Source organism: Danio aesculapii, chromosome 24 (genome assembly GCF_903798145.1).
Source record: "Danio aesculapii chromosome 24, fDanAes4.1, whole genome shotgun sequence".
In the NCBI taxonomy this organism is placed as follows: domain Eukaryota; kingdom Metazoa; phylum Chordata; class Actinopteri; order Cypriniformes; family Danionidae; genus Danio; species Danio aesculapii.
Window position 1 is genome coordinate 15,725,088 of NC_079458.1, and position 23,684 is coordinate 15,748,771.

General features: G+C 40.1%; 1 protein-coding gene across 4 annotated transcripts in view; it reads right to left on the reverse strand.

The window, feature by feature from the left end:
- Positions 1-23,684, reverse strand: part of map3k15 (mitogen-activated protein kinase kinase kinase 15) — an 84,150-nt gene that overhangs the window by 19,928 nt on the left and 40,538 nt on the right. For all 4 annotated transcript variants that reach the window (XM_056450168.1, XM_056450167.1, XM_056450166.1 and 1 more), the window contains 3 exons: positions 19,069-19,252; positions 5,141-5,318; positions 43-217 (listed from right to left, as the gene is read on the reverse strand). In XM_056450168.1, coding sequence (XP_056306143.1) covers positions 43-217; positions 5,141-5,318; positions 19,069-19,252 — 537 coding nt within the window. The remainder of the gene's footprint in view (positions 1-42; positions 218-5,140; positions 5,319-19,068; positions 19,253-23,684) is intronic.

A 23,684-nucleotide genomic window follows, 5' to 3' on the forward strand; every position in this document is an offset into this window, starting at 1 on the left:
TGTGATTCACACACATAAAACACAAACACTCCAGCTACACACCTGGATGTGGTTCTCCATGAGGTTGGAGGTGACTTTATCCTGGTCTTCATTGAGGACCTTATAGAGAATGGCACGTCTTTCACTGTCTTTCTTGAGCAGGAAGAGACCAGAGTCACTGTTCTCAGAGGAGGCTGGAGAGCTGCGGTCTTCTGCAGTCGGACTCTCATCTGGAACACTGAATCACACACATATTTCATAGGATTTTCCTAATGAGAACACATCAATCGAAATAGCTTATTGCAGATGTACTGTAATACTTTGGAATCAGCAAGATGTATGTTTCTGAAATAAGTCTCTTTAAGTCATATAGGTTACATTTATTTGATAAATACAGTAGTATTATTACCAATGTTGTGCCGTGAGGTGCACCCCTGCTGTAAAATGCACTGCCCTGAAATGTGCATCTAACGGAAATTGATAATAAGTGAAGTTTCACAAACTAATTTCGAGAGGAGCACGTGATATGATTGACTACAGCTGATCCTCATTGCTAATCATTAGCTAGCCTATCAGATCATTCTAAAACTACTATAAATATCCTGCCTAAACTTCATTCCTTATCTTCGTTTTTGGAAACCCCCCCATCCTTCCCTTCTCCCTCCTCCTCTTTCCTGATCGGGCAACACGGTGGCTCAGTGGTTCGCACTGCTGCCTCGCAGTAAGAAGGCCACAGGTTCAAGTTCTAATTGAGCTAGTTGGCACTCCCTGCGTGGAGTTTGCATGTTCTCCCTGTGTTTGCGTGGGTTTTCTCCGGGCCCACCGGTTTCCTCCCACAGTCTAAAAACATGTACATAAGTGAATCGTAATACAGTCACATGCACTTAATGCATACATAGCCTCAGACTCATCTATCTCCGAGCTCAGGGTTCTCTCCCGGGACAGCATGCCAAACCTGCTATCATAGTCGAGCATTATCTAAGTGTAAACTCTTGAAAATATATTAAAAAAAGTTATTTAGACTAATAAGAGCGACTGATGTGAGTTTCATGAATGGAACCCCTCCCTTACAAAAGATTTAAATAAATAAATAAATAAATAAATAAATAGATTGACTTTAAATATAATACCGACGAGATTAAGTAAATTGTTTAAATTTGCGGTTTAGTTTCAAACAGCAACAACAATTTTATGTGTACCATGTAGCCTAAATATCTGTTTAAAACCCAAAAAGTCTAATTTTAGGCTACACTGTAGTCAATACTATTATTTTACATCTATTTATAAACCTAGTGCATTTTAAAATGCGTTTCATTTCTTGTCCTTGCTTTATCCATTATAATTATAAGCATTTTACATTTTAATCAATCATGGTTTTTCTTTTTTCTTTTTTTAAAGTAGACTGAGAATGTTAATGAAAGTGTATGAAGGGGTGCATTTTGCAGCAAGGGTGCGTTTCTCAGCACAACACCATATTATCATACCTGTCCACATTTGTCTCTGTAATTTCGGCAAAGGTGGGGTCTGAGTAACACAGTTGAAAATCAGGGTGGTGGGGGTGACGCAGTGATGTTTGTGGTGTGCTGTACTATGGATCGGATACTATACTAAATTTGGAGACCTGGAGATGTTATAGACTGTACCAAAAAGCTGGGTTGCGCGGGTGGGGGTGGAAATAAGGGAGTTTTCAGGGAGAAATAACAAAAGAGGTGGCGGGAGAGGGGTTTAAAATATGGGAGACTCTCAGGAAAAACAGGAGTGTTGGGAGGTATGCATATTATTGCCATTGCCTGTTTATTATTACCATTACCGGTTCACCTTTAAAAACATATTCTGAAATAAAATTTATTCCTGTGATACAAAGCTGAATTTTCATCATCATTACTGCAGTCTTCAATGACACATGATGCTTCAGCAATCATTATTTAAAATAGCTTTTACTCAGTAAAATAATAAATGTCTTTACTGTTACTTTCAATGAATTGAATGCATTCTTGATAATAAAAATGTTTTCCTTTTTATGATCCAAATTGTTTGTAAGCAATTTGTAAATATTAACCCTTAAAATACAATTTAACCATTTATTAAATGTTTGCATTGACATGTTACAAGATTTGATGATATTGTAAAAGTTGCAGTGTAATATCATTAAGCAAAATTGCCAGTATGCAGTGAATTGTGTTTGTGTGTACGTGTTTTTGTGACATATCAGGACACAAATCTGTATAATGACATAGGTATGACACAGGTATTACAAAAAGGAGGTGAAATATGAGGACATTGGTGACGTCCTCATTTCTCAAAAAGCTTATAAATCCCACAGGATGAGTTTAATCAGAGAGTAAAGCTGCACACTGTCTCCTGTGATGGTTGGGTTTAGGGGTAGGGTGGGGTGAGGGCAATACAATATACGGTTTGGACAGTATAAAATGAATGGAAACCTGTGTGTGTGTGTGTGTGTGTGTGTGTGTGTGTGTGTGTGTGTGTGTGTGTGTGTGTGTGTGTGTGTGTGTGTGTGTGTGTGTAAGATATATTGAGTAAATTAAGAAAAGTTATTTAAAGTTTTCTTGGTGGAATTTTGTATTAGAAAGTAATGAAAACTGAATTGAATTAAAATACACACACACACAGGTGTGTTTTTCCCCAATCATTTAATTAATCTATGACCTCAATGTTAACTTTAGCTGCCAAAGTATAAATAAATCTGAAGTGGTGATTAAATCATGATTTCATTTGAGCAAAGAGGAAGCGTGGTTAATATGTAACGGTGTCGAAACCGAGGTGAAGAAGTCATCAGTAAAGTGTTCATGGGATTATTTTATGAGCGGCCAGAGAGTACCTGTTGTAAAAGGCATTATCTCATTACACACACAGTACGTCCACCTGCCCAGTACACCTGTCTCCTCATTCCTCCGTGTTAATTAAACACCGTTTCCAAGCAGTCGACGGGGCTGTCAAGGCAAGCCTCAGTGCTTCATGCCCAGAATGGTTGATTTACTGTGGGGCTGAGAGGCGAAGCGGCTGCTGCAAATCCAGCTCCATAAACACAGTCTTGTCAATTAACATTCCAGACGCTAACCATCAACATAAACGTATACGCATACACACCGTTATCACTGTGCTAAACCTGTCCGGACTGGTTTGTGATGGTTTCCATCATTTGCCAAAATATCAAAAAAGAAACGCATACAGGTTTAGAAAGGTTTGAAGGTGAGGGGATTTTTGGGTGAACTGTCCCTTTAACACATTTAAGACAACACTCTGATTAACAATCAGCCTTGTAGACAGAGATTTTAATTAGCCTAAAGACTTGTAGATACAATAATCTAACAGTGTAGGACTTTTTGCTGCATTTTGCGAAAGGATAAACACACGCATCGCTGAAAGGTCTGACAGCAAAAAAGGTTTCACTTTACATTAAAGGGCCCCTATGATGAAAATCATCTTTTGTAAGCTGTTTGGACAGAACTGCGTGTAGGTATAGTGTGTCCACAGTCATATTGAAGTGATATAAACACAATAAGTTTGCTTTTAAAAATTTCCTGATGTCAACATAGGATTTTATAAAATTTTGAGGCCCACAGCAACATGACGTAGAAGTGAAGGTTTCCCCGCCCACTGAATTGATTGACGGGCACCATGTTTCTATAATAACATGTATACACATGTCCACAGAACATTTTTTTTTATAAATAAACTAGGATTAAAATATCTCTTTCAACTCTCTGTGATTTTTATAAGTTTTATAAGTTGTAACTAATGCTACTATACTAAGACAGAGAAAATAATCCTTCATTGTTTACCTGGTGTTTTGTCTATGATTACTCTGATCACCTTATCTGTCATGTCTTCAAATTTAAGTTGGGCAAATTCTGGATGCTATAATAAACTATCTGATAAGGTGTTTTGAGCTGAAACTGTACAGTCACATTCTGAAGACACCAAATGCTTATCTTACATCTTGTTAAAGGGTTAAAATAGGTGCCCTTTAAATGTCCTTAACTAATATGTACTTACATCAAAATATAAACACAATGTACTTACTGTGTTCAAAATGTATTGCAGAACACTTCTGGTGCTCTTGAGGTGGGATAGAGGCAGGATTAGGTTTCGTGGTATGGGTAGGTTTAAGGGTGGGTTTAGGTGTAAGAAAAGGTCAACAATGTAATTAAAGATGTAATTACAGGAATTAATTACAGATGTAAATACATGCAGGTATTTAATCAATCATAAGTGCAATGTAAAAGCATGTATTTACACAATAAGTACATTGTAATGAATGATTAACTTCAGTGTAAGTACATATTAGTTACGACCACTTAATATAAAGTAGGAATTAAAAATTGCTTTGAGGAAGACTTGCGCATGTTTTTGACATAATCTGTTTGCAAGTATAGCATGACAAATAATTACCTGAGCATGAAGCTTTTGTATTAAAACTGAGAATTAAAATGAATGCCCAAACTGTATTTGTTGCCATAAGGAAGTTAAACAATATGTTCATACCTAAAATTCTGGAGAGAATGTCTGGGTGTGCCAATAATTAACCTTTGTATGTAAAATGAGAATGTGTATAAAAGCATCTCATGTAAACACCATTGCGCAAAATGTTTTTTAGTTCCGCACGTCAGCCATGAATAATCACAGCCCAGGCTAAGCTTACATTTTTATAATAAATTAGAAATTAGTAATAAGTAGTGTTAGTAGTAATATACGTTGCTCCATGTACATTTCGTTGCATGTTTCAGATGACTAAACCACTAGTGGGCGCTGTCTACATTTCTACAAATCTGAAGTGCATTACTTAGTGTGTGATTTGTTGTACATTTCTAATAAAAGTCCATACGAAGAAAGATAGGTGAGGTAAACATATTCGATTAGAGATCATAGATACCCTTAAGTTGTTTTGTGGTATTTATTTTGGTGTTGTTTAAAGAACTACACGAAAGCAATTCTTTATTTGTTGATTATATATCAATGTAAATAGAATTAGTGTGAAAAAGATGAAAGTTGTTAGAGTCATGCTGCTCTGTAGTGTTCATTTTACAAAGAAACTGCAGTCAAACGTGTGTTCAGGTATGTTTTGTAGTTTCACCATTGCAGGCGGAAACATATTTCTGTTGAATAATTAAGATCAGTGCAGCACTACTTGCGATCTGACCTGAGAAAGGTTGAGCTGGGTGGTTTGATGAGGTTTTCGGAGCTCGAGCGCTTCTTCTTCTCGAAAAACACATCTTGTTTGGAGTCACAGTCTGGAGAGACGGAGCCCGGCTCACTGCTGCTGCTGCCTGTGGCTTCTGTCTGCAGCTGGACGGGTAGAGAAACACTGCGGATATAGTCTGAAACACAGACACACACTGCATTAAATCATATACACACATTGAGACAAAACAGCTTACCAGCAGTTCTGACTTATGTTCTAATCTTTAATAATCTAAAATAATAATGAAGGAAAAATAATAAGGGGATCATAATTAATAATAATCATACAGTCAAGCCTGAAATTATTCATACCCCAGGCAAATTCTGACTTATAGTTTTTGCTAAAATGTAAATAAAAGCTTAGCAATATTTTTTTTCCCCACAATGATGCCTCTTGTACATCGTCTTATTATCTTTTGGGAGAAGCCTTATTATTTTACCGTCCAAAAAAGTTGAATAAAAGTAACTTTAAGTAAGAATTTGCTAGGGGTATGAATAATTTTGAGCTTGACTATATATAAGAGCTCAATTAAAGGATTGTATTAAAAATATATAGTTTTACTCTTCATAAAAAACATTTATTATTGCTATCCATTGAACATGTAATAATTTTTTTTAGTAATAAAAATAATTCATATATCCTATAGGCCAATAATATGCTCCAGGAATGACATGGAAATGAACTCAAACTATTTTACTTAGTTTTAATGACAAATTTTTATAATGTCTGACATATACTGAATATTGATGAGATTAACTAGGACTATTAAAAACATTTATTTAAAGTAATTAAGAGCCCCCAAATTTCTCACATTAAAAGTATAATGTACACTGGTTAAACAATGTAAAATATATCAGGAAATAAATAAAATAAAATAAAATAAAATAAAATAAAATAAAATAAAATAAAATAAAATAAAATAAAATAAAATAAAATAAAATAAAATAAAATAAAATAAAATAAAATAAAATTAGGGTGTCCATCACAATACAGTAAAGACTGATTTGTAATTAATTTAACTACAAAACATAATCATAGTGAAAATTATGAAAAGCACATTAAAGAGTTTATTAAAATGAATTAATATTAGTTAACTGTTATGAAGCGGACAGGAGACAGAGGTAAGGAAACGTTAGGGTGTTTATTGAATGACAACAAGGAGCACATGAAGGATAGCCAGGAGGATCAGGAATGATGTTGGGGTCTTTTCCTCCGTGGCTGGGTAACAGGAATACACGAGGATGGACAGCACACACCAGATACAGCTGACAGAGGATGACACAGACTTGGAAGGACTGGAAGACAGGACGATTCGGGAGGACCAGGAAGACTAGGAGGAATACAAAGAGAACAGGTAAGTAAATCGTTTGTTTAGCTGAGGATGACTACGCTGAGTGGTCGCTCAGTTGTCCGCTTTCGTCGAGACGAGCCCGGACAATGAGCGACTGGAGTGCTGTGCTTTTATCTGGTGCTCGTGAATGTGATGCAGCTGTGTGCTCATTAGAAGTCAGGTGATGGTGATCTTCGTGAGTGGGGGTCGTGAGAGCCTGACCAATCCATGACAGTACCCCCCTCCCCAGGGCCCGCTCCTGAGGGCCGACACCTCCGACGCCGTGGTGGTCTCCCTCTGCCTCTAGGCGCTGGGAACTCAGGGTGGCTCTCATGAAACTCCACCATGAGACTAGGATCGAGAATATCAGCTCTGGGAACCCATGTCCTTTCTTCGGGGCCGTACCCTTCCCAGTCCACCAGGTACTCCAACTGGCCACCACGACGTCGGGAACGCAGGATCTCCTTCACTGCGTAGACGGCTCCTTCTTCTAGGAGCAGTGGAGGAGGGGGTTCCTCTTCGTGGTCAGGCTCTGTGGAGGGAAGAACAGGATCGTGATAGGGTTTCAGGAGTGATACGTGGAATGTAGGGTGAATACGGTAGTGAGAGGGTAATTGTAGTTTGTAGGTGACGGGGTTAACCTGTTCCACGATGGTGAAGGGACCAACAAATCGGGGACTTAACTTGCGAGAGGGCAGTCGCATGCGTATGTCCCGGGTGGATAGCCACACCTTTTGTCCGGGTGTGTATCTGGGTTCTTCAGACCTTCTTCTATCGGCGGTTACCTTGCTTCGACGGACTGCCCTCTGCAGATGTTGATGAGCCTCGTCCCAGACTCTCTCGCTCTCCCGGAACCAGTGATCCACTGCGGGGACATCAGATGGTTCGCCATCCCAGGGAAAGAGCGGTGGTTGGAAGCCCAGGACGCACTGGAATGGCGTGAGTCCGGTGGAGGATTGCCGCAGTGAATTTTGGGCATATTCTGCCCAGCCCAAATACTGGCTCCAGGAGCTCTGGTGACCACTGCAGAAGGTCCTCAGGAACCGTCCCACCTCCTGAATCTTCCTCTCTGTCTGCCCGTTGGTTTGGGGATGATATCCAGAAGAGAGGCTGACGGCCACACCTAGGAGCTTGAAGAAGGCTTTCCATAGACGTGAGATGAACTGTGGACCTCTGTCCGACACAATATCTTCTGGAATACCAAATGACCTGAAGACTTGATTAAAGATATTGTCGGCTGTTTCAAAGGCTGTGGGAAGACCTTTCAGAGGGATTAGTTTGACAAACTTTGAGAATCTATCTACTATGACTAGAATACAGGTATTACCTTCTGACGAAGGGAGATCAGTGATAAAGTCCACTCCTAGGTGTGACCAGGGACGGTTCGGAATCGGCAAGGGATGGAGCTTTCCAGCGGGTAGATGACGTGGGCTCTTGGATTGGGCACAGTCCTTACAGCCCTGAACATATTGCCTCACATCCCTTGCCATGTTTGGCCACCAGAATCGTTGGGATACTAGCGAGAGAGTATTGTTGATCCCTGGATGTCCAGTGCCTAGCGAGGTATGTAAGGAGTGGATCAGATCTACCCGGTGTTCAGGTGGTATGAACTGCCGATGAGGAGGGCATCCCGGCGGAGCAGGGGCTTCCGGAGTGGCAACGACTGGAGGAGCGTTCCAGGTGATCGGACAAATGGAGATGTGTTCGGGAAGAATCTTCGTTGGGAGTTCTTCATGATCGTGATGCTCGTGTAAACGAGAGAGAGCGTCTGCTCTTAGATTCTTGGGTCCTGGACGATAGGAAATGGAGAAATCAAAACGTGAGAAGAAAAGTGACCATCTGGCTTGACGTGGACATAGTCTCTTGGCCTCTTTGATATATTGGAGGTTTTTGTGATCTGTGATCACCTGGAACGGATGTTTGGCTCCCTCCAACCAGTGACGCCACTCCTCCAAGGCTAGCTTGATTGCTAGCAGCTCCCTGTCTCCTATGCTGTAATTCTGCTCCGCCGGGCTCAACTTCCGAGAGAAATAGGCACAGGGATGCAGTCGGGGCGGTGTATCATGATGTTGAGATAATACTGCCCCGACGCCGGTGGTGGATGCGTCCACTTCCACCACGAAAGGAAGATTTGGGTCAGGATGAGTCAGGAGTGGGGCCCTTGTGAACTCCTTCTTAAGAAGGCGGAAGGCTGCGGCTGCTTCTTTGGTCCACTCCAGTCCTTTGGGTTTACCCTTGAGGAGATTAGTGAGAGGTGATGTAATCCTGCTGTAGTCCTTGATAAACCGTCTATAAAAGTTAGCAAACCCAAGAAACCTCTGGAGCTCCTTAATGGAAGTGGGTTCTGACCAGGATAGAACAGCCTCAATTTTCTTCCCATCCATACGTATACCGGTTTGATCAATGATGTATCCCAAGAAATGAATCGACTTCTGGTGGAATGAGCATTTCTCCGCTTTGAGGTAGAGGTGATGTTCTCTCAATGTGTGTAGGACCTCCGCAACGTGTTGGCGATGTTCGGCCTCACTCCGGGAGTAAATGAGGATGTCATCTATGTACACTATTACACAGTGGTGAAGAAACTCCCGGAGGACTTCATGAATGAAGTTTTGGAATACGGAGGGGGCGTTGACCAGACCGTAAGGCATGACCTCATATTCATAGTGGCCAGTAGGGGTCACGAATGCTGTCTTCCATTGGTCCCCCTCACGTATTCTTATCAGATTATACGCGCTGCGGAGGTCCAATTTAGTGAAGACTTTAGCTTCTCGGAGCTGTTCCAAAGCGGCTGGTACCAGAGGAAGGGGATATCGGTATTTTACTGTACCGTTATTTAGGACCCTGTAGTCGATGCATGGACGCAGCCCTCCGTCCTTCTTGGCCACAAAGAAGAAGCTTGAGGCGGCTGGTGATTTTGAGTGACGTATGTACCCCTGACTCAGAGCCTCCCTTATGTAATCTTCCATTGCCTGATTCTCTGGAAGCGAGAGCGGGTAGATCCTACCTCTTGGCAACTGGGCATCTGGAACTAGGTCGATCGCGCAGTCCCATGGCCGATGCGGCGGTAGCTGGGAAGCTCTCTTGGGGCAGAAGACATCATGAAAGGAGCTGTACTCCTTAGGAATGTGGATAGACTGCTTCTCAGGAGGGCTCTCGACCGATGTTGCAAACAAAGAAATGGGGTTCCGACCTTGAAGAGGGAGATTTGGAAAACAGGTAGGTGTACATCCAGATCCCCATTTCTTTATCTCTCCTGTGCCCCAAGAGATGATGGGATCGTGCTTCACCAGCCACGGGCGCCCTAGAATGATGTCCATATTTGCACCCTCCAGAACCAGAAATTGAATCCTCTCTTGATGTAACAGCCCCACTTGAAGAAGGATGTCTTCGCATTGTCGATGGATACGGGTCGAAGATCGAGTGCACTGGGTTATCGGTTGTATCTGGTATATATGCGAGGACGCCTCAGTACGGAGGTGGAGTTGACGACAGAGGGATTGGGAGATGAAGTTCCCTGCTGACCCGGAGTCGATGAGGGCTGTGACAAGGAGAGAAATAGAGGCAGTAGTTATTTGTACGGTGGTAGTAAGTGGTTTACATTGTTCAATATTCGTACTGAATACACTCACTGAAGTCCGAATGGGACGAAGGGGACACTCCATACGGGTGTGTCCACTGACACCGCAGTATAGACACAGACCCCGGGTCAGCCTCCTCTGTCGTTCCGCTGATGTCAGTCTTCCAGACTCTATTATCATGGGTTCTGGTTCTGGAGAGGCTGTTGACTCAGGCGATTGGAGGAGTGCAGACGAGGGGGTGATGGTGTCCTGTTGATAGGAACGGAGACGATCGGAACATCGGAGAGAATGTTGGATGAATCTCTCCAGACCCATTGTATCATCTAATGTGGCCAGCTGGATTCGGAGAGTGGGTTCCAAGCCGAGCCGGTACGTGGTCAACAACGATCTCTCATTCCATCCACTTGCAGCTGCTAGAGTGCGAAACCGGAGAGCATATTCCTGTGTAGATAGAGTACCTTGCTTTAGATGATACAGCTGCTCTCCAGCGGCTACTTCCCCATCAGAACGTCCAAACACCTCTTTGAAATACTCCGTGAAGGTAGTGATGGAATTCATGACCGGCCCGGCTTGGTTCCAGATCGTCTCAGCCCATTTAAGTGCAGGTCCAGAGAGTAGTGATACGATGTAGGCGATCTTTGACTTATCTGTGGGATATAGAGAAGGTTGCATTTCGAATATGAGGGAACATTGTAACAGAAAACCATTGCACTCCCCCGCTCCGCCTGAGTAGGGCGCTGGTCGGGCCATGGGACTGGAAGGAAGGGCCGAAGAAGAAACTGTGGAGGCGGAAGTGCTCGGTGCTGGTGGTGCGTTGGAAAGTGGAGCTGGTGGCTGTAGAATCCGCTTCAACTGGTCCACCAGCTCTTGAAAGTGATCGAGGGTGCTCATGTTGTCGTCGTTATGGGTCCGGGCTTCTGTTATGAAGCGGACAGGAGACAGAGGTAAGGAAACGTTAGGGTGTTTATTGAATGACAACAAGGAGCACATGAAGGATAGCCAGGAGGATCAGGAATGATGTTGGGGTCTTTTCCTCCGTGGCTGGGTAACAGGAATACACGAGGATGGACAGCACACACCAGATACAGCTGACAGAGGATGACACAGACTTGGAAGGACTGGAAGACAGGACGATTCGGGAGGACCAGGAAGACTAGGAGGAATACAAAGAGAACAGGTAAGTAAATCGTTTGTTTAGCTGAGGATGACTACGCTGAGTGGTCGCTCAGTTGTCCGCTTTCGTCGAGACGAGCCCGGACAATGAGCGACTGGAGTGCTGTGCTTTTATCTGGTGCTCGTGAATGTGATGCAGCTGTGTGCTCATTAGAAGTCAGGTGATGGTGATCTTCGTGAGTGGGGGTCGTGAGAGCCTGACCAATCCATGACATTAACATTCTTTTCAGCCGGTACTAACATTTTATTAAAGCCAATATATTATCTTTCAATATTATTTATTGGACCTGAGCTAACATGAACTAATGCTGAGTAGTATTATTTAATTTACTAAGTTAAACACTGTAACAAACGCACTTAGCGCTGTTAGAGCATTAGTTAACATAAATTAATGGTAACCTAATTGTAAAGCCTTAGCCACAATGCCACAGCATTAGCAAGTTTTTTATAAGGTAAAAAGCTGGAAGCGAATGAATAATAAACCACAAAAAAAAAGAAAACAAAAAGAAAAAGAAAAATGAAGAGAATGAGGAAAAAGTCACAGTAGGACACAAACCCGGAGCACAAGAACACAAACACAAACAATCACCAGAAACTGGCAAAACATCACTGATCACAAGAGCACAGTCCACAGGACACACAGACGGGAGACACAAACCTTGCCACACTGTTACACAGAATCCAAGCCAAAACAGCCGATCGCAGGCGTGAAGAAAAAAGGAAATATGAAGTTGTTAATATCATTGCATGCATGTTTCAGATGCAAAGTCTGTATCAAAATATACCAGCTGCTAAAAAAACCTTTCACTTATCTGCATTACAGTATAGAAATTATATTTTAAACAAAGCATTGGAGTAAGAAGTGAAATTTAATTCAATATCAATGCTGATGATAAATGACTATTTAAAAGTTGTGGGGTTTGTAATATTTCCAAAGACCTGTTTAAAGTGGAGAAGATTTTTCAACACATTTTAAAACATAATCATAATAATATATAACATAATAATTAAAACAAACTCATTTCTAGGGCCAGACAGAATCTGCGGACATTTTTTGCCATTTCTGCAGAGAATTTTGTAAAAACTCTGCAGATTTATGTGGAATTATTTTACTAAAAACTAAAAAATAATGCTGTTTTAACTTTTACTTAATGTTTACAATGCAAATCCAAATAGATCCACTTATTTGGTAAACAAAGCAAATCAATTGTGTAATATATCTACTAAAAGAAAATATGACTTTACAAACTGTATTGTAAATAAATCAAATGAGCACTTTCATATTAGTCAATAATATTACTGAAATTAATAAAAAAAATGAATTAATATAAATTTACACACATTAACTTAAGTAAATGAATCGACTCAATTATGGGACAAAAATCTGCGAATTTCTGTGCGCGCGGATTCTGTGTGGGCCTACTAATTTCTAATAACTCATTTATTTAGTCTTTGCCACAAGATGCTAGTATTCAGGTTATTGTGCAAGGCTTGACAAGGCAAGTTTCATTAATTAAGCAAGTCATTGAACAACAGTACAAATGTAATGTAATGTGTATTGATATAGCGCATTTATTGTGTATGGCCATACACCCAAAGCGCTTCACAATCATGAGGGGAGTTTGTCTCTCCACACCACCACCCGTGTGCAGCATCCACTTGGATGATATGACGGCAGCCACAGGACAATGGTGCTAGTGCGCTCACCACACACCAGTTATAGGTAGAGTGGGATGATTGGGAGGCTTTGATCGGTAAGGGCCTATTGAGGAAATTTGGCAAGGACACCGGGGTTACACCTAGGGCTGGGTGATTAATCGAAAAGTAATCAGAATCGACATTGAGATCCTATAATCAAACAATTTTTTTCCAGGTCAACATTTGTTTTTGTTTCCAAAAGTGCAAGTTATTTATTTTCACTGTTTTATAAGAAAAAAAGTGACTGTTGGTTTTAGGTCATATGTGTTTTAATTTAAGTTGTTCAACATTGATGTTCAATAAATAATTATAGATAGTGTTTCCTTCAATTATTTTAAAATCAAGTAATGCACCCTACATTCAGAAATCTCTCACTTGTAATATTTGAGCATATTTACTGTACAAAACTTATCAGTGAACTATGAGGGCAAAAAAATAAAATAAATAAGTAATAATCGTTTATTAATCGTAATCGAGTTAAAAATGTTCAATCAATCGAGATTTTGATTCTAGGCTAAATCGCTCAGCCCTAGTTACACCCTTACTCTTTACGAGAAGTGTCATGAGATTGACAGAGAGTAAGGATCTCGGTTTAACATCTCATCCAAAAGACGACGCCTACTGAAAGTATGGTGTCCCCTTCACTATACTGGGGTATTAGGACTCACACAGACTGCAGGTTGAGTGCCCCCTGCTGGCCTCACTAACACCACTTCCAATAGCAACCTAGTTTTTCCCATGTGGTCTCCCATCTAGGTACTGACCAGTGTCAGCCCTGCTTCAATGAGTAACCAGTCTTGGGCTGCAGGGTGATAAGGCTGTAGTGACAGTGGTTTGTTTTGTAACCAATAAAAAAAAAAATCTAAAGTGGGACTAACAATATCGACCTAAAAAATGACTTAAAAAATCCTGAAGAAATAAATACGTTTTTCCAGGAGACAAATATAATAGGAAACACAGAAAATGTCCTCGCTCTGTTTATCATCAGTCAGGAAATATTTGAATAGTAATTAAAATGTCACAGGAGAGCTAACTTCTTCTTTTAAATAAATAAAAGTGTGCTACTGTTTGCAGTTTTATAATTACAGCAACAACAAAAAACTTATTATAGTAATCTATACTTTATAATTAGAGTATCATCCCAGCAGCTTGTCAACATGCTCGCTTTAAGCTGCCAACTACTTATTGAAATGAATCAGGTAAGACAATATATTTGCTTAGCAGTTGGCAGCTTTCAAGCATTCGTCACTCACTACTGTTATTATCTTCTGGCAAGTGTCAAAGAGAAACCCTGAATGTTTTCTGAGAAAGTTGAGCGCATGTTTGTGTGTGAAACACCACACCCTGAGAATGTGCTTCATGGACAGCATGTGCACACACTTCTCTAGTGTAAGCTCAATCTGGCCAGCGAGCGTCCGTCCGGCTGAGGGCAGTTCAGGCCTGTTTCAGTCTCCCAGACAGAGGAGAGATGCAGGAATGCTGCACTGTGGGGGGAATTCGACAGCTCTGTGTGTTTGCCTGCGAAACGGTCTCTCTCACGACACCCAAAATGCTCTATTGAGCAAGTTTACATGCAGGCCACTACACTGAAACCTCATAAAAATCAGCTTGTTGAAATAATCTGTCTGGTTTACATGCAAACCAAATCATAGATACAATGAAATATATGCAAATTACATATATCACATATAAGTTCATATTTGGAGTTTACATACTGTACATAAATGTCATATATGCAACATATATTTTGAAATATTGCAAGTGTAGCTGCTTTTATATATTTTTTTCAACCATTGGAATTACAAGTATGCACATACTGTAAATGTTCAAATATATTAGCTATCTATATACATTATAAATAATATATTTGTTTATAAAACAGTTCTGTTTTGCTCTCGAATCTGGTTGGCTGATAGCTGTGTGATATTCTGCAATATAAGAACTCGTACAGCCGCTTCATTCTTGTGTATTATATGCCCACATAGAGGACTACAGTTTGATAAATATTGAAGCTGTTGGACAACATAATTTACTTTTGAGGCTTTTTTAGGCGAGAATGCAGTTGTTTAGATTGCAACTATGCAGTTTATTTATGAGATTAGTGCCTATTTTAAAATATTTATAATTTCTGAGAGACAGCATCGGCGGTCATCAGCCTGTCATACTGAGCAGAGCAAAGAGGGTTGATATTGTCCATCCACAACATGGCGACAGAGATTGAATAATAAGCCCTTAGAGGAGGAAAAACTCAGTGTAATTTTAAACTACAGCTGATCAAATTATTCTAAATCTGGTAAGTGACTTTCTAAGTCGATCTCTCTTTTGTATGTTGTAGTGCTGTATTTATACCAAAGTAATTGTAGTGTATTGAGTGTGGGATGGGACTCACATATCAGTAATGTATGTATTTTGTGTTGGCCACTCTTTGTATAACCCTGAGTTACTTTTAGGTTGGCCATCTGTTTGTTTTTAATGAGTTTCCTGTTTTCGCTACTGCAGACTAGTTCAGTAAAAAGAAAGAAGAAATGCCCGCATGTGTTTAGCGTTTTTCCTTATCGCAAACACAACAGTAAAATGGTAGTGTTTGCGTTGCTGGGGCCTTTTCTGGGTTAATTATTGTGATCTCCCGATTGCAACAGAGAAATACTGGGAAATGTCTTTAGACTGATGGCATTTCATGCCGTTCAGCCTTATACTCTTAAAATGTCAGCAAAATAATCACCTGTTTTGTCATCACTTTAGACCTTACGCTAAAGAATCATTCAAATACTAGCTCTAAAGTGACTGTTCTGACGTCAGCTGAAGATGTGAATAAATGTAAAGTAGTTCCTCTTACAAAAGGGTTTTTTAGACTCTCATGTCAGATTTTCTTTTTTATATACACGATTAAGCCGTCAAACTGTTGTATAAACGCATTATAACACTCGTAGCAGTGCGATATGGCTGTATAGCGTCACTGGTGGGACACTAAGGCTAACACATGCCTCTCACCAGTGATGATATACAGCCATATCACACTGCTACGAGTGTGATATTGCCCATTCATATATGGCCTTATATGAACACATACTGTTGAAGTCAGAATTATTAGACCCCCTGAATTATTAGCCCCCCTGTTTATTTTTTTTCCCAATTTCTGTTTAACGTGGGGAGAAGATTTTTTCAACACATTTCTAAACATAATAGTTTTAATAACTCATTTCTAATAACTGATTGATTTTATCTTTGCCTAGATGACAGTAAATAATATTTGACTAGATATTTTTCAAGATACTTCTATACAGCTTAAAGTGACATGTAAAGGCTTAACTAGGTTAATAAGGTTAACTAGGCAGGTTAGGGTAATTAGGCAAGTTATTGTATAATGATGGTTTGTTCTGTAGACTATCGAAAAAAAAATTTGCTTAAAGGGGCTAATAATATTGAAAAAATGGCTTTAAAAAATTAAAAACTGCTTTTATTTTAGCCGAAATAAAACAAACAAGATTTTCTCCAAAAGAAAAAATATTATCAGACATACTGTGAAAATGTCCTTACTCTGTTAAACAGCATTTGGCAAATATTTAAAAAAGAAGAAAAAAATCAAAGGGGGGCTAATAATTCTGACTTCAACTGTATACTGTATAACATATATGCAACATATTTTGAAATATTGCAAAAATAGTCACTTGTTTAGTTTTTTATATGACTTATATTTGATATACGTAAAATCCAAATATGTACTTGTATGTCATATATGTAATTTGCATATATTGCCATATAACCAACCCAGGCTCATTCTGAAATCGTACCTCCACAGATGTTTCTGGAGACCGTGAAATAAGTCCCCGCGGCACATTTTTCTGCAGTTTTTGTTTTCGCGAATCCACAAGAGGATGCTGTTCTTGCGTAAAGAGGCCGCTGTCGACTGACGTTTTGACAGACTTTTTTACTGACTGAGCGAACAATCAACTGACCCATCCTCCCCCTTTCCTAAACCTAACCAATTTTAACAATTGACCCGCCCACCCACTTCCCTAAACCTAACCAACACGTTTTCAAAGCAATCCAAAAAAAATCCCGTCATGGTGGTCAACTCCTCTTTGCGTCTCAAGTCTGCCGACGTACATGGCGCGCTAACGGGACAAATTGGTTGCAGCCGGAATTCCGTCCATATGGAGGTAAGCGGTCAGCTGGTAAGCGCGAAAAGGTACGGCGTCACACTGCCCTGTAGCGCACGTTAAAAAAAATGAAATGCAGCCATACGCACCTCTGGCTACGTAATTCGCAGTCTCCAGAAACGTCTGTAGGGCTACGTTTTCAGAATGAGCCTGTGTTGCAACTAACAGATATCTGAGTGGGAAGTAAACTCCCAGTAATAACAACAAAATGTAAGAATTTGCATATCTATCGCTGTCTCTGACCATAGTAACCGGACTTTTGCTAAATGAGTGTGTGTGTTTCTTTCTAATATTATAATTTTATTATAATTACAAAACACAAATCAGTTCTGAGTATTTGTACCTTTAATAGTTATAAAATCACTGCATCACATGCATTTCAGCCTATTTTCTACCCATTCATGTGTCTTTGAATATGCGTCCCTCTGTTGTCTAGCAACTTTGTGCTGACAAAAAAATAACTTTCTGATATGTCTTTTAAACATTTCCAAAAAAAAAAAGAAAAAAGAAATAGACTTTGCTCTCCTGTTTGACAGACAAAGTGAGGGTCGCACGTTCTCAGGCAGTCTATAACCTGTACACAATGATAGTTTATATTAGGGCTGCTCGATATTGGAAAAAGATGACATTGTGATATATATTGCGATATGAATATATTTTCACCAGATGACTTGAATAAATTAATTTGGAAATAATTCGCAGTCTTATATTGATTTTGTAGAACAGATAATCAGCATAAATCAAACAGATAAGTTTATTTGGAGAGTCTAACTGTATTCGGGTAAGAAAATTAATCAAATGTAAATAAATAATACTGCATAGTCTTCATTTTATACACAAATGGTTTAAAAATACATGTGAAATCTCATAGCCTTAAAAACAAAGCAAACAAGCAAATGAAAAACTTTCATTTTTTTAAGATCAAACTTCACAGTGACCCTGCACAATGCGACTCAAAACTAAAATTTCCTAATGAAAGAGTAAAATAAAACTGAACTTATACATTACTGACTGACATTGCAGATCCTGCGATGTGATTATTTGAGATTTGCACATTGCGATATCAATGCTGAAACGATATATTGTGCAGCCCTATTGTAGATTATTAAAAAGATTTTTAAAAATTAGGGTATATGACTTTATAAAATATGAGGACAGACACTCAAAGCTGACGGTTCATTTTGCTGTGGCGACCCCTGATAAATCAGGGACTAAGCTGAAGGAAAATGAATGAATGAATGACATTCAAAGCTTGCTAAAAGCTAATGCTAAAATGCTAAAAAAAAACATTCAAAGCTCCAAAACCTTAATAGAAGCTTCGAATTTTTTATATCTTTAAACTGCATGAGATGAGAACACATTTTTATAAGTCTTTGGTTCAAGAAAGCATCTATTCTGGAGTATATTTTCTCCCCTGGGTTACAGCAAAACACATTCTCTGTCACGTATAATACATGAGCATTTCAGTAAACCCACAGAAAGCAGATTAAAGGGATAGTTCACACAAAAATTTTAATTTACTCATGCTCAAGTGATTTTAAATCCTACCTCAACTGAACACAAGAGAAGATATTTTGAAGAAAGCTGAAAACCTGTAACTATTGACTTCCATATAGGAAAAACAAATAGCATGGACGTCAAAGGTTACAGGTTTACACCATTTTTCAAAATATCTTCTTTTGTGTACAAACAATTGAAGGTTGAGTAAATGATGACAGAATTTTTCATATTTGGGTGAACTATTTCATGAACTATGAACTATTCTGTTAAAGCATTTATGATCATACTTATATAAGAAAATGTATAAACAGGTTTGCACACACACTACACAGTCAAATAAATAATCCAGTACACTGTTGGCTTATTATGGATAATCAGGTTAAGAACGTGCATGTAAACACACTCACTTCAGATGGAAAGTGTGTTAGTCGTGGTCAGAAACTTTACCTGAGGGTTTGAAAGCGATCTTGTTCTTCTTGCCTTTGATGTTCTGCCGCAGGAAGGGGTCTTTGAGCAGGTCGCCGGCCATCGCTCGTTTATTGGGATCAGGCTCAAAGGAGGACAGGATGAAGGATTTGGCCTCTGACGAAAGAGATTCCGGGATCTCCGGATGGATCTTAAACATGCCCACCTGATGCAAAAGAACGAGAAAGAGGAACGGAGGCGATGAGGTTTGATTAGAAATTTGATTAATATCCTATTAAGATGCATTTTAAGATGAATCAGTCTATTAAAATTAAAGAACAGTGTACTACATTTTACAACAATATTTTACTTTACATGAATTTTTATTTGTTTTCTTTAAATATAATATAATATAATATAATATAATATAATATAATATAATATAATATAATATAATATAATATAATATAATATAATATAATATAACATAATATAATATACTTAAAGTGATTAAAACATCTTATTTATGTATTATTTTTATTACCCAAATAAATACATTTTTATAAATAATGTATTTATTTATTTAGTAGTTCATTAATAAATTTGTTTAAAATTTATGTATAAAAAATATAAATAAATTAATATAAACGACATGCAAAAAAGTAATGTGCTTCTGTAGTTTAATAAAATCAGACTTGATATTTTAGCACGGATGTATACCTGGTTGAATTGCACTGTAGGTGGCGAGAACGAGTCTTCGGACCTGTGTGTATTCCTACTGTGAAATTACCACATCAAATGTGACGTGCTAACATGGATGCAGTTCACTAGAGTGAATCTGATTAATGTTAGCTCAACATCAGGCACCTGTAGAGTTTATGTGTTTGAGTAAAACATATAGAAATAAATGGACTGGTTGCTTTTTAAAATGAATGATGGTGAATGAAAGTCAAACCGGTGAGCCGTCTGACAAAAAAAAGTGTCTTTCTGAATCAAATCTGCAGGATGACCTTTTGGATCTTTTACTTACTTTGAAGACACTACTGACTACATTTACATAGACATTTGTCATCTAGTTATTTGCCTTAATAGACAATAATATGAATAAGGTGTTTATGTGAAGTGCTTTCATGTGAGAGTTTCCTGTTATTTTGGGTGACTAACTGCAGCTCGGCAGTTTCACCTTCACTCATTAACATTCCTTTCATGCCCCCTTGACAAACTGGGGTATTAGACGCAAATAAGAAGTAAGGACTGGTGAGAGTGTTATGGAATTTAACAAACGCAAGCCAAATGGAAATAAAAAAACTTCAGCATTTCACGATGCGTGTGTGTGTGTGTGTGTGCGCGGTCCTTTACTGACAGCCGCGTGAGTGGATCTTGTCAGAAAATATGACGCAAAGTCCTACATGTTGGTAATAGTTTGATTGCGGTGTTTACTTTAATAATGCCACTAATATATGCATACTCCATGTCTTAATTCCATTTCTGTTTAGTTCAGTTATGACTTTAGTCGGATTAAGGTAATCAAAAATCACTGTTTGGAGCTTATGTAGGCCTACAGTTCAAAATTCATGTTTAACTGAATAAACAGTTAGTAAACCCAAGTACATCTTATCGAACATAATTTATTTTCATCAGCAATAATCATAATAGAACAGTTTTTCAAGCAGTTTGTTATGCATTTTGGAATTAGGAGATGAGCCCCTTGTCTAATGTTCTCAAAGACTTACTTTTAGTCATTATTTGGGTAGCACACATATTCTGAATGCCTTCGGCAGAATTCAAGTGAGACATTTTAATCTAGATTAACCTAGATTAATTCCAAGATTACAGTGAGATTAATCTAGATTAAAAAATGTATCTACAATTAGTCCACCTATAATACCACCTATAATACCACCTATAATATATATATATATATATATATATATATATATATATATATATATATATATATATATATATATATATATATATATATATATATATATATATATTGTCATGGATTGGTCAGGCTCTCACGACCCCCACTCACGAAGATCACCATCACCTGACTTCTAATGAGCACACAGCTGCATCACATTCACGAGCACCAGATAAAAGCACAGCACTCCAGTCGCTCATTGTCCGGGCTCGTCTCGACGAAAGCGGACAACTGAGCGACCACTCAGCGTAGTCATCCTCAGCTAAAACAAACGATTTACTTACCTGTTCTCTTTGTATTCCTCCTAGTCTTCCTGGTCCTCCCGAATCGTCCTGTCTTCCAGTCCTTCCAAGTCTGTGTCATCCTCTGTCAGCTGTATCTGGTGTGTGCTGTCCATCCTCGTGTATTCCTGTTACCCAGCCACGGAGGAAAAGACCCCAACATCATTCCTGATCCTCCTGGCTATCCTTCATGTGCTCCTTGTTGTCATTTAATAAACACCCTAACGTTTCCTTACCTCTGTCTCCTGTCCGCTTCATAACAGAAGCCCGGACCCATAACGACGACAACATGAGCACCCCCGATCACCTTCAAGAGCTGGTGGACCAGTTGAAGCGGATTCTACAGCCACCAGCTCCACTTTCCAACGCACCACCAGCACCGAGCACTTCCGCCTCCACAGTTTCTTCTTCGGCCCTTCCTTCCAGTCCCATGGCCCGACCAGCGCCCTACTCAGGCGGAGCGGGGGAGTGCAATGGTTTTCTGTTACAATGTTCCCTCATATTCGAAATGCAACCTTCTCTATATCCCACAGATAAGTCGAAGATCGCCTACATCGTATCTCTACTCTCTGGACCTGCACTTAAATGGGCTGAGACGATCTGGAACCAAGCCGGGCCGGTCATGAATTCCATCACTACCTTCACGGAGTATTTCAAAGAGGTGTTTGGACGTTCTGATGGGGAAGTAGCCGCTGGAGAGCAGCTGTATCATCTAAAGCAAGGTACTCTATCTACACAGGAATATGCTCTCCGGTTTCGCACTCTAGCAGCTGCAAGTGGATGGAATGAGAGATCGTTGTTGACCACGTACCGGCTCGGCTTGGAACCCACTCTCCGAATCCAACTGGCCACATTAGATGATACAATGGGTCTGGAGAGATTCATCCAACATTCTCTCCGATGTTCCGATCGTCTCCGTTCCTATCAACAGGACACCATCACCCCCTCGTCTGCACTCCTCCAATCGCCTGAGTCAACAGCCTCTCCAGAACCAGAACCCATGATAATAGAGTCTGGAAGACTGACATCAGCGGAACGACAGAGGAGGCTGACCCGGGGTCTGTGTCTATACTGCGGTGTCAGTGGACACACCCGTATGGAGTGTCCCCTTCGTCCCATTCGGACTTCAGTGAGTGTATTCAGTACGAATATTGAACAATGTAAACCACTTACTACCACCGTACAAATAACTACTGCCTCTATTTCTCTCCTTGTCACAGCCCTCATCGACTCCGGGTCAGCAGGGAACTTCATCTCCCAATCCCTCTGTCGTCAACTCCACCTCCGTACTGAGGCGTCCTCGCATATATACCAGATACAACCGATAACCCAGTGCACTCGATCTTCGACCCGTATCCATCGACAATGCGAGGACATCCTTCTTCAAGTGGGGTTGTTACATCAAGAGAGGATTCAATTTCTGGTTCTGGAGGGTGCAAATATGGACATCATTCTAGGGCGCCCGTGGCTGGTGAAGCACGATCCCATCATCTCTTGGGGCACAGGAGAGATAAAGAAATGGGGATCTGGATGTACACCTGCCTGTTTTCCAAATCTCCCTCTTCAAGGTCGGAACCCCATTTCTTTGTTTGCAACATCGGTCGAGAGCCCTCCTGAGAAGCAGTCTATCCACATTCCTAAGGAGTACAGCTCCTTTCATGATGTCTTCTGCCCCAAGAGAGCTTCCCAGCTACCGCCGCATCGGCCATGGGACTGCGCGATCGACCTAGTTCCAGATGCCCAGTTGCCAAGAGGTAGGATCTACCCGCTCTCGCTTCCAGAGAATCAGGCAATGGAAGATTACATAAGGGAGGCTCTGAGTCAGGGGTACATACGTCACTCAAAATCACCAGCCGCCTCAAGCTTCTTCTTTGTGGCCAAGAAGGACGGAGGGCTGCGTCCATGCATCGACTACAGGGTCCTAAATAACGGTACAGTAAAATACCGATATCCCCTTCCTCTGGTACCAGCCGCTTTGGAACAGCTCCGAGAAGCTAAAGTCTTCACTAAATTGGACCTCCGCAGCGCGTATAATCTGATAAGAATACGTGAGGGGGACCAATGGAAGACAGCATTCGTGACCCCTACTGGCCACTATGAATATGAGGTCATGCCTTACGGTCTGGTCAACGCCCCCTCCGTATTCCAAAACTTCATTCATGAAGTCCTCCGGGAGTTTCTTCACCACTGTGTAATAGTGTACATAGATGACATCCTCATTTACTCCCGGAGTGAGGCCGAACATCGCCAACACGTTGCGGAGGTCCTACACACATTGAGAGAACATCACCTCTACCTCAAAGCGGAGAAATGCTCATTCCACCAGAAGTCGATTCATTTCTTGGGATACATCATTGACCAAACCGGTATACGTATGGATGGGAAGAAAATTGAGGCTGTTCTATCCTGGTCAGAACCCACTTCCATTAAGGAGCTCCAGAGGTTTCTTG